This window comes from Phyllosticta citriasiana (assembly GCF_038021145.1).
Source record: "Phyllosticta citriasiana strain CBS 120426 chromosome Unknown IWZ02scaffold_5, whole genome shotgun sequence".
In the NCBI taxonomy this organism is placed as follows: domain Eukaryota; kingdom Fungi; phylum Ascomycota; class Dothideomycetes; order Botryosphaeriales; family Phyllostictaceae; genus Phyllosticta; species Phyllosticta citriasiana.
In genome coordinates, this window is record NW_027117282.1 from 1,159,148 (window position 1) to 1,172,837 (window position 13,690).

At 55.4% G+C, this 13,690-nt stretch overlaps 3 protein-coding genes across 3 annotated transcripts; 2 read left to right on the top strand and 1 right to left on the bottom strand.

Moving 5' to 3' along the window:
* On the top strand, window positions 1-1,843 carry IWZ02DRAFT_232314 (uncharacterized protein). The gene is made up of 2 exons (XM_066762963.1): window positions 1-1,555; window positions 1,647-1,843. The coding sequence occupies exons 1-2, from the start codon at window positions 151-153 to the stop codon at window positions 1,766-1,768; spliced, it is 1,527 nt and encodes a 508-aa protein (XP_066623847.1). The 5' UTR covers window positions 1-150; the 3' UTR covers window positions 1,769-1,843.
* A 4,721-nt stretch (window positions 1,844-6,564) lies between these two features.
* IWZ02DRAFT_498525 (uncharacterized protein) lies at window positions 6,565-9,001 on the bottom strand. The gene has a single exon (XM_066770215.1). It carries the CDS (start codon window positions 8,877-8,879, stop codon window positions 6,687-6,689), a length of 2,193 nt encoding a protein of 730 aa, XP_066623848.1. The 5' UTR covers window positions 8,880-9,001; the 3' UTR covers window positions 6,565-6,686.
* Window positions 9,002-9,061: 60 nt separating this feature from the next.
* IWZ02DRAFT_232353 (uncharacterized protein) lies at window positions 9,062-13,194 on the top strand. Its single transcript, XM_066762966.1, has 2 exons — window positions 9,062-12,106; window positions 12,164-13,194. Exons 1-2 carry the CDS (start codon window positions 9,229-9,231, stop codon window positions 13,000-13,002), a joined length of 3,717 nt encoding a protein of 1,238 aa, XP_066623849.1. The 5' UTR covers window positions 9,062-9,228; the 3' UTR covers window positions 13,003-13,194.
* Window positions 13,195-13,690: the final 496 nt, after the last annotated feature.

Consider the following 13,690-nt stretch of genomic DNA (forward strand, 5'->3'; position numbering starts at 1 on the left):
ATAGACCGTCTCGTCACTTGACCTCTTAGGCACGCCCCAAAGAGGATAACCACTTCACCAAAACACGTCGAGTCGGCCCCTCCTTCCGCTGGCTTTATCTGTGCCGTCTGTCTGAAGCTGCTCTGCCAATCCAAATTCCGACATCACACCATGGACGTTGCTTCTTCTCCCGATGAGAACGCTCCTCCTCTGCTCCGAGCTCCAAACGAAATTATTCAACACATTTTCAGCTTTCTGTCTCCTGTCGACTTGGCCAGGGCTTCCGAGACATGCCGCTTGCTGTGCAATCACGCCAGAGAAGACCACCTTTGGAAACCTTTTGTTGTAAATAGCGCTCCTTCCACCGACTTGCGGCAAACTCCACACCCGACCTGGCGACAACTCTACACCACTCACTTTCCATTCTGGTTCGTGTGCCGCCGCAAGCTCTGGTTCTCTGACTCTACCCATGTGGGCAAGCTCCTGCTCACCCGCTACAATCCCCATGGAGACGCCATCGAGGGCTACGCCGTGACGGCAGAGCGTGGACAAAACACATTTGAGCTGTGGGAGTGGAATCCCGAAGTCATCATTCACACTTTTGCTCCTCGCGTCCGTCTCGACACCACCGGCCCTGTCATCAAGCTTGACAGTCACGCCTACTCAAACACCCACGGCGACGCTGCCAGCACCCGTCTTCAGATGGAATTTCTGATGGATGTCCACAACAGTCAAGCCAGTCATGGCTTGAATTCCATGTTCATGCTTTCCCGTCCGTGTCTCCCAGATCTCATTTCTCCAACAACCAAAGTGTGGCCACCAATCTCGATCCCTGCCCACGAGCGTACACGCAACGAGAGTAGCAATCGCTTCCGAAGCACAGGACTCAAGCCGTCGCAGTTGTCCGAAGTCAGTGAGACGACCTGGCGCCTGCGCAAATGGATGGAGTTCCACCAGCATCCGCACGTGGGTGGCAACACGACGCGTGTGGGAGAAGAAGTGACGACTTTCGCAACCTTGGACGAAGAGGTCTACACTCCCACGCCGCAAAAGCCGTGGCGCGGTATCTGGTGTGGTGACTACGCCGGCCATGGCTGCGAGTTCCTCGTTGTCATGCAGCCGGACGACCCAGCTCCCCTCCCTCGAGGCGCTCAACGAGCCATTGCCAATGCCCGCCGTAACCCTAGCATCAGCTCCACAGATAGCTATGCCAGCATCCACAGCCACCTGGAATCCGTTACGAACATCATGCCATCGAACGCGCAGTCAAGTAGTACTTGGCCCCCGGCCTCTTCTTCTTCTTCTTCTTCTTCTTCTTCGCCCGCGAACGGTACACAGAGCCAGCGCCAGGACAGTGTGACAGATTTCAAAGACGACGGTGAATCCTCAATATACTCGGGTCGCGTCGAGGCTGTCAAGATTACCGGCGACCCCAACATCCCGCGCGGCGAGTACACCTTCATCGCGCCAGACATAGGTCCGGACGGCCTTATCCGCGTCGCCGATGAGAAGATCTTCGGTGGCGCGCGTGTGGTTCGTAGTGTAGGCCACATTGCTGCGCGGGGATTCAGAGATGGTAAGTCAGACTTCCAATCAAGCGTCCACTATGCAACCCGAGAGTTCGTCTTTGAATGTAAATTGAATGCGCGCTGACCACGTTGCTACAGATGAATTCATCACCTCGCAGCTCATCATGATTTCGCACGACCGTCTGGCCCAATACTGGGAGCCCTTTGGCCACGTCTCGTTTTACCAGCGCGTCGATGTCCAGGCTCTCCTGCGCAGCTGAGCTCTCCGCAAACCTACCATGATACCAACATACCCCCGAGCTTAGTCGGCTACGGCGCCATGACAGCTGTTCGACGTCATTGCGGCAATACTGGTGCTGAGGTCGCTGTAGAAGGCACCTGTACAGATGGACCAGGCAAACCATGCGTCTCATCCCTCAGGCCGCCTCTTCTCTCGTCGCAAGAACGAGGCACGACGCGCGATTCGAGGTTCCAGCAATGACGAAAGATGCACCATCTTGATCGGAAAGGCATGACGGGAAAAGGGGACGGCTTGTATTGTACCAGCACGATCGACTCGACTCGACTCAGCAATACACAAACCGAAGCAGACGGAAGAAGGGAAAGGACACCCTGACACTGCACAGAATCCCATATCGGTCATAAACGAGCTTCTCAGAGTCGGATCGGGTGGTGGATAGGATACAGGACGCGACATGACAGGAAGCTGCGGCAGTTCGAAAGGTTGTACAGACAAATGTTGGCCAGACGGGTGGGTGGGAAGGGTGGCAGCTCAGGCCTCGTGTGCTATTGGCCTGTCTGCTTATTCGTGCAGAAGACATCATAAAGAACATTGTGATTGCGATTGCGTCCTCGATGCCAGAGAGGGAGAATCCCTGCGCAGGGCTGGTCTAAGTTGGATGGTAGGTAGATGAAAAGGCACACAGACAAACACCGGGTTTAAGAAGACCGATGCAATGCGATGCGGTGCGATGTGACATGATTTAAAGCATACATTACCCAGACACGCTACCTCCAACGCTCAACCTTACATATGCTGTCTATTCAACTGCGGCAGCATGCGAGTCTTGTGATGTCCTCCTCACCCCTATCACCACCGCCCTTCTCTCATCTACTTCCCTCCCCTTTCCTCTCCCACTGTCACCCACGCACCCGCTCACCCCTCCCTCGGCCTAACATTGTGCCTAACAAACGGGCGATTAACCCAACCAGTACCAGGAGCGCCAGCATCGCGTCTGAGACCGAGGACGCGGCCGGGTCGACGACTACTTGCCGCACCGACACCGGTGGTGGTAGCCGCTGGCAAGCCCAACGTGCTGTTGTTGACTGCGTCGATGCTTGTTGTGTGCGTGGATAGGGGGTGATTTTGTGGTTGTTGTTGTTGTTGTTGGTGGTGGTGGTGGTGGTGGTGAAGAGCGAGGGGAGGGGAACGTTCTTCTGCCTCCACCGCTGCGTCTGCTTCGACTGCCAACGACGGAGGCGGCGACGAGCGCATCGGCGGCGCAAGAGCATCATGCGTATCATCGAAGCCGCCGCCGCCGTCGTCGCCGTCGTCAGGCCCTTCCTCACTTTGGACGTCAAGCATGGCGTCCGTTGCAGATACGGCGCACTCATTTCCCTTCTCGTCGCCGAAGATACTCTGCTGTTCCCCAGCCACGTCGACGGGCTCGTCGTCGTCGTCGTCGCACTCTCCTTGCGCCATGTCGCGCGGCGGCGAACTCGAGTAGAAAGGGTATGGGCGGCCCTTGCTATGCTGATGCGCCGCGAAGTCAATGCCACTCATGCCGCGGCGAAGCGGACGACCGCGCAGCGGCTCGGTGCGCACTCTATGAGACGAGAGGCTGGGAGCTGGGCTCGTACTCGAAGTCGCGGGAGCAGTAGCGGCCGCAAGGGATTTCGCCCATGTGAAAGACGGTCTGGCGAAGGGGGGTTTGGGATGCTGATTCTCCTTGCCCGTCGTCGTCCCACCGCTTCTGTTGCCAGGAACGGTGAGTTTGGGTGCAGGCAGTGCGGCGCCGTGGTGGGAGCGGTCCTGCGTCTGATTTTTTGACCTCTCTGCCACGCCCTTCAGCCACGTTCCTGACTTGTCTATTGCCCCCGCCGCCGTGCGCATCTTCTTTTCTCGCACGAATGCAATGGCATCGGCTACTTGCTCGTCCTCTGTCCGCACGGGTTTGACAGCGGTGGGCCGCCCAAAGAATGACGTTATGCTGCCTTGACCGGGCGGAGGAGCGCGAGCATTGTGGTTGCGTTTGTAGGTAGGCTCATTGGGCACATCGGCCTTGCGCTTGAAGTTGGAAAAGTAGCTGCCGTGGCTGTCGTCTTTGGAGAGCTCGGCGGACACGGTGCGCAGGAGGTTGCGTTCGGCGCGCTGGGCAGATGCTGCTTCTTCTGCGGCGGCGGCTTCTGATGCCATTTGCTGCATGCGCGTGCTGGCACTCATGAACCCTGAGGAGCCGCCTGGAGGGATGCTGGTATTGGAGATGGAAAAGGAGGTCACCGAGCTCATGGTGACGTTGGTGCCGACACACTCAGCACCATCAGTGCTACCGGACACGGAGACGTAGTCGTTGAGCCGCTGGCGTTTTGATGGTACGTTGCCATTTTTGCTGTTGTAAAAGTCCCAAGTCGTGCTCTGCGGGTCCGGATCGCTTCCATCTTCAGGATAGTAGTCATCCTCGACGCGCTCAACAGACACCCTGCCTGTCGAACACTCTGCTACGCTTGGACAAGGCCGGCGCAATATCCGGGCGAGATTTTGTGTCGCCGTATAGGTGAAGCTGGGGCCACGACAGCCAAAGGAGCTGCTCAGTGCCTTATCCGAAAGAAATGGAGAGAGCGTAGTCTGCTCACTCTGGGAACTTTTGATCGGACAGCTGAGATAGAGCAAAGCCTGAGCTCGCGTCATGGCGACATAGAGCAAACGACGCTCTTCGTCATGGTCTTCAGCTCGGGAGTGCGGGATGGATCCTTCATAAACAGCAGGGACGAAAACGACAGGCCATTCCAGACCTTTGGCTGCGTGGATTGTGGAAATGGTGATTTGATCCTGGACATGGCCTTCTTCTTGCTGGACTTCGGTTGAAAGCGCCACGTTGGCCAAAAAGCGAGACAGCGAGTCTTCCGCTGAAGACAAGCTGCGCTGCTCTACGCCTTCGACTTCGGGGAGCGTCTCATCTGGTACTGCTGAGTTGTCTGATTCGGTGGCATTATCAGAGGCTTGTGCGATGAGTTCCTCAACGTTGGCCCAGCGTGCTTCAAAGTCTTCTGGGTGCGTCTTCTTGATGAACTCGGCAAAAGATAGCTTCTTCATAACGTGATTGATCAACTCAAGAAGAGAACAGGGCGACTCGGTCGATGACAGCTTCTTTTGTGAAGTCAAGATGATGTTCACAAATGTTTGAATCCCCTTTTCCGCCTGAGGTGCAAGCTTCGTCCTTGGTCGTTTGTTGCCTTGTACAGCCTTGAGAATGACGCTCCACAGCGGAACCTTTGCCTCCTCTGCTTCATCCAAAAGGGACCTGACAGTCACTTCTCCGACTTTGCGTGGCGGCACGTTGATTACACGCACGAGAGCGTCATTGTGGTCTGGCTTGGCTATGACTCTGAGGTAATCCAGAACAATCTTGACCTCCATTCGGTCAAAAAACCTCAGACCACCAACCATGCGGTATGGAACGCCAGCTTTTCCAAGGGCAGATTCGATGTGTCTGGACAATGCAGCAGACCGTAAGAGAATGGCAAAGTCCGAGAATGCAATGAGTTTACCGGTCAGTAGCCGCGCTCGTTGGATTTCAGTCAAAATCCATTGAGCTTCCACGGCTGCAGATGGAAGGCGTCGCAAGACTGGAATCTCTCCCACACAGTGGGTCGGGAACAGTGCCTTGGCAGGCCGGCTCGAATCCTGTTCTATCACGTTCTGAGCAGATTGCAAGATGGCACCGCCAGAACGGTAGTTTTCCTCCAGAACAACGACAATTGTCTCTGGGTACTGTGTCTGCATCGTTTTCAGATTCTTGATGTCCGCAGACCTGAATCCGTAGATGCTCTGGTCAGGATCGCCAACAATCGTGATATTCCTTTTGTACTGCGCCATCAAGCGCATGAGCTCGTACTGGACATGATTGGTGTCTTGGAATTCGTCTATAAGGACAGCCTCAATGTTGGAGACACATTCAGGGCGGTGGCGCAACAGATCCAGGGAACGGAGGAGTAGGTCGTCGTAGTCAAGGAGATTGGATCCTTTCAAGGTTTCCTCGTACTCGGTGTAGATGGCGGCGAATTCCTGCTGCTCCACGCTCTTGTTCGCAGCAGCATTCTGGTCGCAGCTGATGCTCTTGGCTTTGAGTCCCGATATCCTGGATCGAGCCACGCCTGGCTCTGTCGAATACTGCCGCCGTTTGATTATACGCTTCAGAATCGCTAGCGTGTCTGAGCTATCAGCTATTCCAAAGCCCTTTTCGATGCCAATGTGATGACCGTAGTAGACAAGAAATCGGCGCGCGACAGAGTGAAATGTCCCAAGGATCAATTTTTGCTCAGTACCGTCGCCCACCAGACCGCGGATGCGCTCCTTCATCTCCCGGGCGGCTTTTATAGTAAAGGTACAGACGATGATGTTCCATGGTTTGATGTTTCGTTGACCCAGGAGAAAGGCGACGCGTGCTGTGAGGGTCTTGGTCTTGCCAGAGCCAGGTGGGGCCAGAACCTGTAGTACGGAGGCCGGGCTTGATACAGCACATTTTTGCGCCTCATTCAGTCCGGCCAAAAGGGCATCCATGGGGAGGTTGCGTAGTCATCAATGTGGATGTTTTGAGGATGTCTGAGAGCGCGACGCGGCAGGAAGCAGGCCGGCGCGTCCTCACGTGACTTGCAACCACCAATGATGGAAATGATTTCTTTGTGGGAGTGGGAGATCGAAGGCTATTTGAAATATGGTTGTGTCGTCAATTGTGATTGTACAAAGAGCCCCTGGCAAATGGAGAGTCAGTTCAATACCTGTGCTCAAGAAGCGTTGGTATCGCCTAATGCTTTGATTGTCGACAAAGTCGACTTCCGCTAGCCAACAACTTGTGCTTGAATCACGTTCGGTCGATTTAATCTCAAATAGCGGACTCATTCCTCATCTAGATACCTTGCTAACATGCTTCCAAAATGCCATTGACATCCAGTTCAGCTTTAATCACTCTCATCCATTCCACCATCCACATTGCCGTCCTGGCTCCCCGCCTTCACATCTGCCCCTTCCACTCCCGATTGCTCGCGCTCGTCCACCTGCTCTGCGTTTCTGCGGGTGTCCGTGTTTCTGGTTTCAGCGGAAGCTTTTCCACGCTTTTCTCGCGGCGCCGCATCCCGGGTCCGCCAGCCCGAGCGACCTTTTATCGGCTCCAAAAAGCCATCGGAAGTAGCTTTGTCTTTGAAGGCGTCCGTTATCGGTGGCAGCGAGTAGCCATGTTTCATTCTCACATGCATAATCAGCTGCCGAAGCAAACGGTAAGGCATGTCATGACGCTGACACGAAACATGCGGACAGCTTTTAGAGATGCCATCCCAAAGAGGCCGGGGCTCATCCCCCGCATTAGTCTCTTCTTCGTTGTCGGAGACCTCGTCATTTGTGGCCCCAGTATGATGATCTCCAGTTTCGATGTCACTGGGCTGGTCTAACAGTGGCGGTAATACAAGGCCGGGGACATACTCGACGGCCTTCCCTGGATCTTCCTCAAGCGCACTTCTTTCATTGAGGGTGTGGAATTTCATGCCTTCTTTGAAAATGTTGGAGCAGCGTTGCGCAGCACGTTGAACAACAGACGGCTTAAATGCGCCAATCAGCGCAGCAGTACCCAGTATCTCGCTCCAGTCACGGAGGCCGAAGGTACGAGACCCGCCAGGTCGCCTGGCGTTTATGGTCGCGTCATCTACAGCAGAACCGTCACTGGAATCGGAAGCGCTCGAAGACTGGCGGTGGTGATTCTCGGGGGGTGGAGGCTCTTCGGGGACCGGGGTAGCAGCAGCAGCTGTCTCCTCTTCTTGAAGGCGTTTGCGCAACAAGTAGTAGGATTCGCCGGGAAGGCGGCGGCTTCCGAGTGTTTTCGGACGACCCCGGACCGTTGCTGGACGCTGCACAGGGCCTGCATCTTGCTCAGTGGGTTCGTCTAGGCTTGGAGCAGGTGTGGACTCAAGTGGTCCCAATTCTTGTGCCTTCGAGGGCCGATCACGGGCTTGACTCAGCGGAAGCTCCGCATCTAGCTCATTTGGTCCACCTAGGCCTGGAGGGCTGGAAGGATCAGGCGGTTCCAATTCACGAACTTTCCGAGGCCGACCTCGGGCTCGCTTTCGCGGAGGCTCTGCTTCAGCGGCTTGAGCATCAGTGTCTGCCACTTTTCGTTTCTCGGGGCCTTTTTTTTTGGCTTTGGTGTTACGGGCACCATCGAGGTGGTTTTGCCTTGAACGATGCAGGGCAGCGAGAAGAGAATCTAGGTTGTTAAGAAGCGAACGTATAGAGGGCTGAAGGATCTGCTGCGCCGCGTCGTCGTCGGTAGTGACTATCGGTCTGATATTGCCCAGGGCTCGATCGCGGTCTATTGTGGACTGACGGCGTAGACTCGAAGATGTTTCTGATTTTGCGTCCCTTGATACCTGCCCTCTTGATTGATGTCGAGGCCCATTACCGGATGAATCAGAATCTTCATTCTTGTCATTTGGTTTCCTTCTCTGCCGTATGGATCTCTCCATTTGTCTTGGTGTGCGTTCTTCTTCTCTACTACTCCACTGCTCTTTGGCCCTGCGCAGTGCGACGCTCAAAACCAACTCTTCCAAATCTCTGCTGGGCTTGCACTTCAAGAAGCCATCTTCGCGAATAGTGAATTCGTCTTCTGGATCGATCTCAGGGACTTCGCCAAACCGCTCCCATTTTCGCGGAACTTCGCTGGGTTTCAAAGGCCATGCAGTCCACTTCCTCGGTGGATTCCAGACGTTCTCTTGCGCACCTGCTCCACCCCATCGGCGTTTACTCTGATAAGGCTTGATGTTGGTGGCCGGGGGACTTCGAAACCATGGTCGGAGCGTGTGGGCGATGTAGAGGTGCCGAGATATGTCGTCGGCCGCAAGGTGCGAGAGCGAAGAGTGAAGATTAAGTTCGTTTTCGGCATGTCGTTTCCAGGCTGAGGTAGTGCCTGCGAATTTGTTGTCGCGTTCATCGTCGTCGGTATCACTACCGGAGTCATCGTCGACTTCATCGAGCTCGATCGACAGAGCTGGCGCGGTGGCAGGCTCAGAGGAAGGCTGCGGTGGCGGACTGGACGCGAAAGTGGCTAGGTGGGCGCTTGGGGGAGAGGTTGGCGGGGGTGGCTGCGAACCACCGAAGAGAGACATGGCGGTTGAACAAGCATTGTCGCGACGGTTGATGTCAGCGTCGCGGGCAGTCGAAGTTGGGAGAAACAAAGAATAGAAATTGCGCGTGTTGATCGATGGCCCATCCAGTGATGTGCGCGTGGGTTGGGATCGCTTGATGACTTCAGCGCCGAGCTTGACCAGGTTTCCCTCACCCCCGGCCACATGCACCTCATGGGTCGACCCCCCGCTGCCACTCCTCTGCGCCGAACTGTCGGCCTGGGCTGCTCTATACTACTCCTCGCTCACCGCGACTCCTCCTCCTCCACCCACTACTGCGCGCTAGATATGCTCGTCTGCCATCACCCATCTACCGCGACCCTGCGGTAGCATGCCGAACATGGCCTCGGCCAGCTCCACACCCTCTAGCGAACTACGACGCTCCACCTCATCGCAACCCTCGCCCGGTTCCTCGGCCACTCTGCACTCCAGACGCTCAGCCCTGAATGTTGGAAACGTCGAGTCGGGAGCCTCCAAGAGAAGAAAAAGCCCTCTGCGCTCCATACTTTCAGAGGACAGAAGCGAAGAAAGCCATGCGAATGGTCGCGCGCGCGAACAGGGGCTGTTGGGTGCCGACCTCGCCTCTACCCAAGAGCGCACTCTCAGGAAGCGCTCGCCCCGAAGATCTGGAGGATTCCTACTCGAGCCCATCCTTCCTGGAGTCGACTCGCTCATGCGCAAGAGACATGGTCGCTCTGGTGAAAAGGACAAGCTCTTCATAGAGAAGCGGCGCAAAAGCAAAAGTCCAGGATCGTACGAGAGCTCTCCCGGGCAATACAGTCGCAGTTCCTCCCCGAGGAGCTTCCCTTCCTCCAGTGGTGAGCCGAGTACAGTCTCACCCGATGCTTCTCAGGAAATACATGCGAGTGGGGATGGTAGGCAAGGCACTGCACGGGAGACCAAGGGTCTGGGTGTCAATTTTGACCTGCCCTCCGATAGCCACGAGCAACACAGCTCCAACTCTGGAATCGACCCTTTCCAGATTGTCAACATGGCCCTCAGTCTGAGCGAGAGTCGACGCAGGCAGTTTAGTGCCGGACAGCTCCCGGCGCCAGCTCTTGGAAGTGGCCGTAGGACAACTTCGGCTGGATTCTCGATTCAAAATAACCCTATGCAAGGAAGCTTTGCAAATTATAGCATAGGAGGAAGCCTTAAGCAAGCACTGCAGCAGCCACGGCGAATCTCTCGCAACATGTCACCAAACGGAGGCAGGGTTGGCACTCCCCCCTCGCGCCATGTGTCCGTATCGACCCCAGGCACAGTCATGGACCCGACGACCGGTATCCAAAACAACTACACCTTCTCAGATGCAACGCTTGCACGAGCAGCAAAGGCACGCACTTATATTGAACTCTCCTGCGAATACCGTCGGCTGTTGCAGTTTCTGCCGCCTTTGAATCCTGCCGAAGCAACTAGTGCCTCTTTGAGCTCATCTAGTATACCTGGGACTGCCATTGTTGGACTGAAACCGAATCCCTCGCGAGCTGCTTCGAATCAAATGGGTCGACGGTACAATCCGCTCCAATTCATCCGCAATAGGAAGTTGAGGGCGCGCGAGCGCCATGCTTTGAATCCTGACGTTCACAAGTTCGAAGATTCAGACAGGGTACGAGAGTGGATTGACGACGTAGAAGAGGCTTCTCAAGAAAATGGATATCGTCGCGCGGAAAACGTCCTTTTACCACCGTTTGAACGGACTGGCCTCGCCAATTTGCCACAACAATTGCCAGAGGATGGCAAAAAGACTAGTATTCTGCTTGGAAAGGCACCAAGGCCGCGAATGGACTGGTTCACTTTACCGTCTGAATTTCTGGCAGACGCCGTGTGGATGGAGCAGGATAGCCACAAGATGCTGATAGAAGACAGGCATGGCAACAGAATATTTCCCGAACAAAGGGCAAGCTTACAAAAGGCTCGCATCAGTCGAGACTTTGCGAGGATCAGTCTGGAAAGACAGTCATCCACGGGGCACGTCTCGGACTATAGGACAACAGACACCAGCGACAATGGAAGCACGCGAGGCAGGAAAAAGCGCCATTTCCTTCACAGAGATCGTGATGAAAGTCAGGATCGCGGGAGAAAGCTCGGCTGGATCAGATCACGTTCAAACAGCTCTTCCGGTCTATCATCTTCCGATGATGATCGAGACGTGCGCAAGAGGGCAGCCTGGCGACGTCCTTCGCAAGGAGAAAACATTGGTCCACTCGAGCGCCATATGCAGTCCATGATTGACAATGAGGTTAGGCAAGACAGCCAGTCATCTCCAAATTTCAGCTCTCCGGACAGGTGGGGTACTGGCCAGGCCGCTCGACGCGTGAGGACTGCTCCTGAGCACGAGCAAGATCAGCGCAGTGAAAAGGCTGCTGCGCAACAGGCCACGACGCGTCTCAAGTCAGCAGCTGAGAACCCCACGCTAGAGCAGCGGCCGTCGTTCGAGTCTTCCGCGCCTTTGACGCCAATATCCCAAACTCTCAGTTTAGACCGCACTTCTTCACCAAGTGGACTTGCATCTCCTGACCAAAAGCCGCATCGGAGATCAAAACTACCATTCTTCCGCACTGATACCAGCGCTGCCAAACACAAGTCAATCCCTTCAGATATCTTATCTGAAAGCACACATGGCAGGCAAATCAGCGGAGATCCAACTGATCCAGGACGACTCAGCGTGGAACAGCTCCATCGATCCAATTCCAAGCCGCTGTTGAAGTCTCACAAAACGACAGACAGCATCCACAGCATCTCCAGCTTCGAGCTTAGAGATGGCAAGCGGAGGGAGGCCAAAGACAAAGATCCTGGATCTGCTGTTACAAGGTTCTTCAAGGGCGTCCGACAAGAAGGCTCGAAAGTGGGACACTTTGTCTTTAAAAAGGATAAGCCCCCAGAAGACAGCGATTCTTCCAGCGACGGCGAGCATTCCTCTACCAGCGATTCGGATGATGACATGTCCAGAACCGTAGTATTGGCCAGGCCCAAGCCGGCATCTCGTACAACAACAGACACCGGTGCTATGTCAGATGCGTCAGACAGCAAGTCCAAATACCACATGGAGCTGCCAACCTTCAAATCTGCCAACTCGCAATCTCAGGGAGACAAGTCTGATAGGGGAGACGAAAAACTCTACGTTCATCGCCGAAGGCCAACCCGTTTCGATCACCTTGCGCCCCCACGGCTTGATCTTGGTAAAATCAGCTCCCGGTCTTCGTCTCCAGGTGACATTGCCGAGGAAATCCGTGAAAAAATCCTTCGTGCTCATTCTGAAGATCCAGAGTTACAATCCCGCTCTCCATCCGCGGCCCGGAACCACATCAACGCGCTCCTCGAAGTACCCGGCGGAGTCGGACGGACAGGCCACCTCCCACCCACCGGACTATCAGTCAAGGCCTCAACGTCAGCCGATGCTGCCCGGCCTTCAATTGGACATCGCCAGTGGAGCATCTCTAACCAAAAGCCTGAGAACCAACGAAGACCATCTGGGGGCATACCCAAAGCATCTTTCTTCACAACACGTACCGAAATCGCTCGAGTTCGCGCACTACTCCTCTGTTCCGGCGTCAAAGCTGCCGAGCTCGCCCGCCGCGCCCACCAAGTTCACGATCCTCCTCCCCGATTCCTTGTAAACGCCGCTGCCGTCGCCGACAACGCTCCACTGTATCCTCTACCAGCCAGCGAAGAGCATGTTCTTGCGGCCCGCATCCTCGCCTCGAGCCTCGCCCGCAACAACGAGGCGCTCCTCGCTGCCACCGACTCATTCGCGCGGCACCGCGCAGCCGAGCTACGGCGCCGTTGCGAGGCACTCCAGATCGAAATCGGAGACAAGCTGACGCCGCGATGTCACAACTGCGCCGACAACGCCGACGCGTTTCTGCGCGAAGTCGGGTCCGAGGCGACACTCGCTGTCAAGGCGATTGTCGACCGCATCGAGGCCATGGGCCGCGCCAGGAGGCGTCGCTTCCGATGGGTGCGGCGCGCTGGGTGGGTCATGCTCGAGTGGATGGTTCTGGGTATCATGTGGTGGGTGTGGCTCGTTGTTGTCGTGGTCAGGGGTGTTCTAGGCGTGGGCACGGGTGCCGGCCGAGCTGTCAAGTGGCTGTTGTGGATGGAGTGATCTGCCTCCACTATCAAGGAGGACATTCGACTCTGCCTCGTTTCCACATTCCGATTTTTCCATTTATCAAGCACAAATCTTGAATCAGCGCGGCGTAGGTACGTTCCTAAAAAATTTCGCTCTCTTTGTTTTCGGCATTTCCTTCCGTTTTTGGCTTTTCTGGAGCGGCATCGGGTCGGTTAGAGCGTTTTTGGTCATAGAGTCTTTTGCTTTTGGACGGTGGAGGGAAGGGACTGCACAAAAAAACATGGGATCGGGAAATCGATTCAAGCGGATTGACCCGCGTTTTCTTTCTTGTAATTATACACCCAAACTGCCTGTAATACATCCTGCTGCCGGGAAGCTCTCTTAGTAGCTTCCAAAGTCCTTCCTGCCCATATCCTTTCAGAAACCTCGTCCTCTGAATGGTGGATGAGATGTGCTATCCCCTTCAAATGTCTCTCTCATGCCCTTCCAATCCAATTTGAGGGCATTGTGGCTGCTGCGTGACTTAGTGGCCGCCGGCATCGGCGACATTTCTTGACAGGGTCGAACATCTCTCGCGCTGGATGGTCGCCACGAGGCCTCCAGTCTGCACCAGTCTCCGAGGCTTGATAGCAAAAGTCGTGGCACACACAGATGTGTCTTCCACAAGCTGGAGCTCATGAATGCTTTTCGTTACTGTGTCCCTTCCACGCTTGGATTCTCC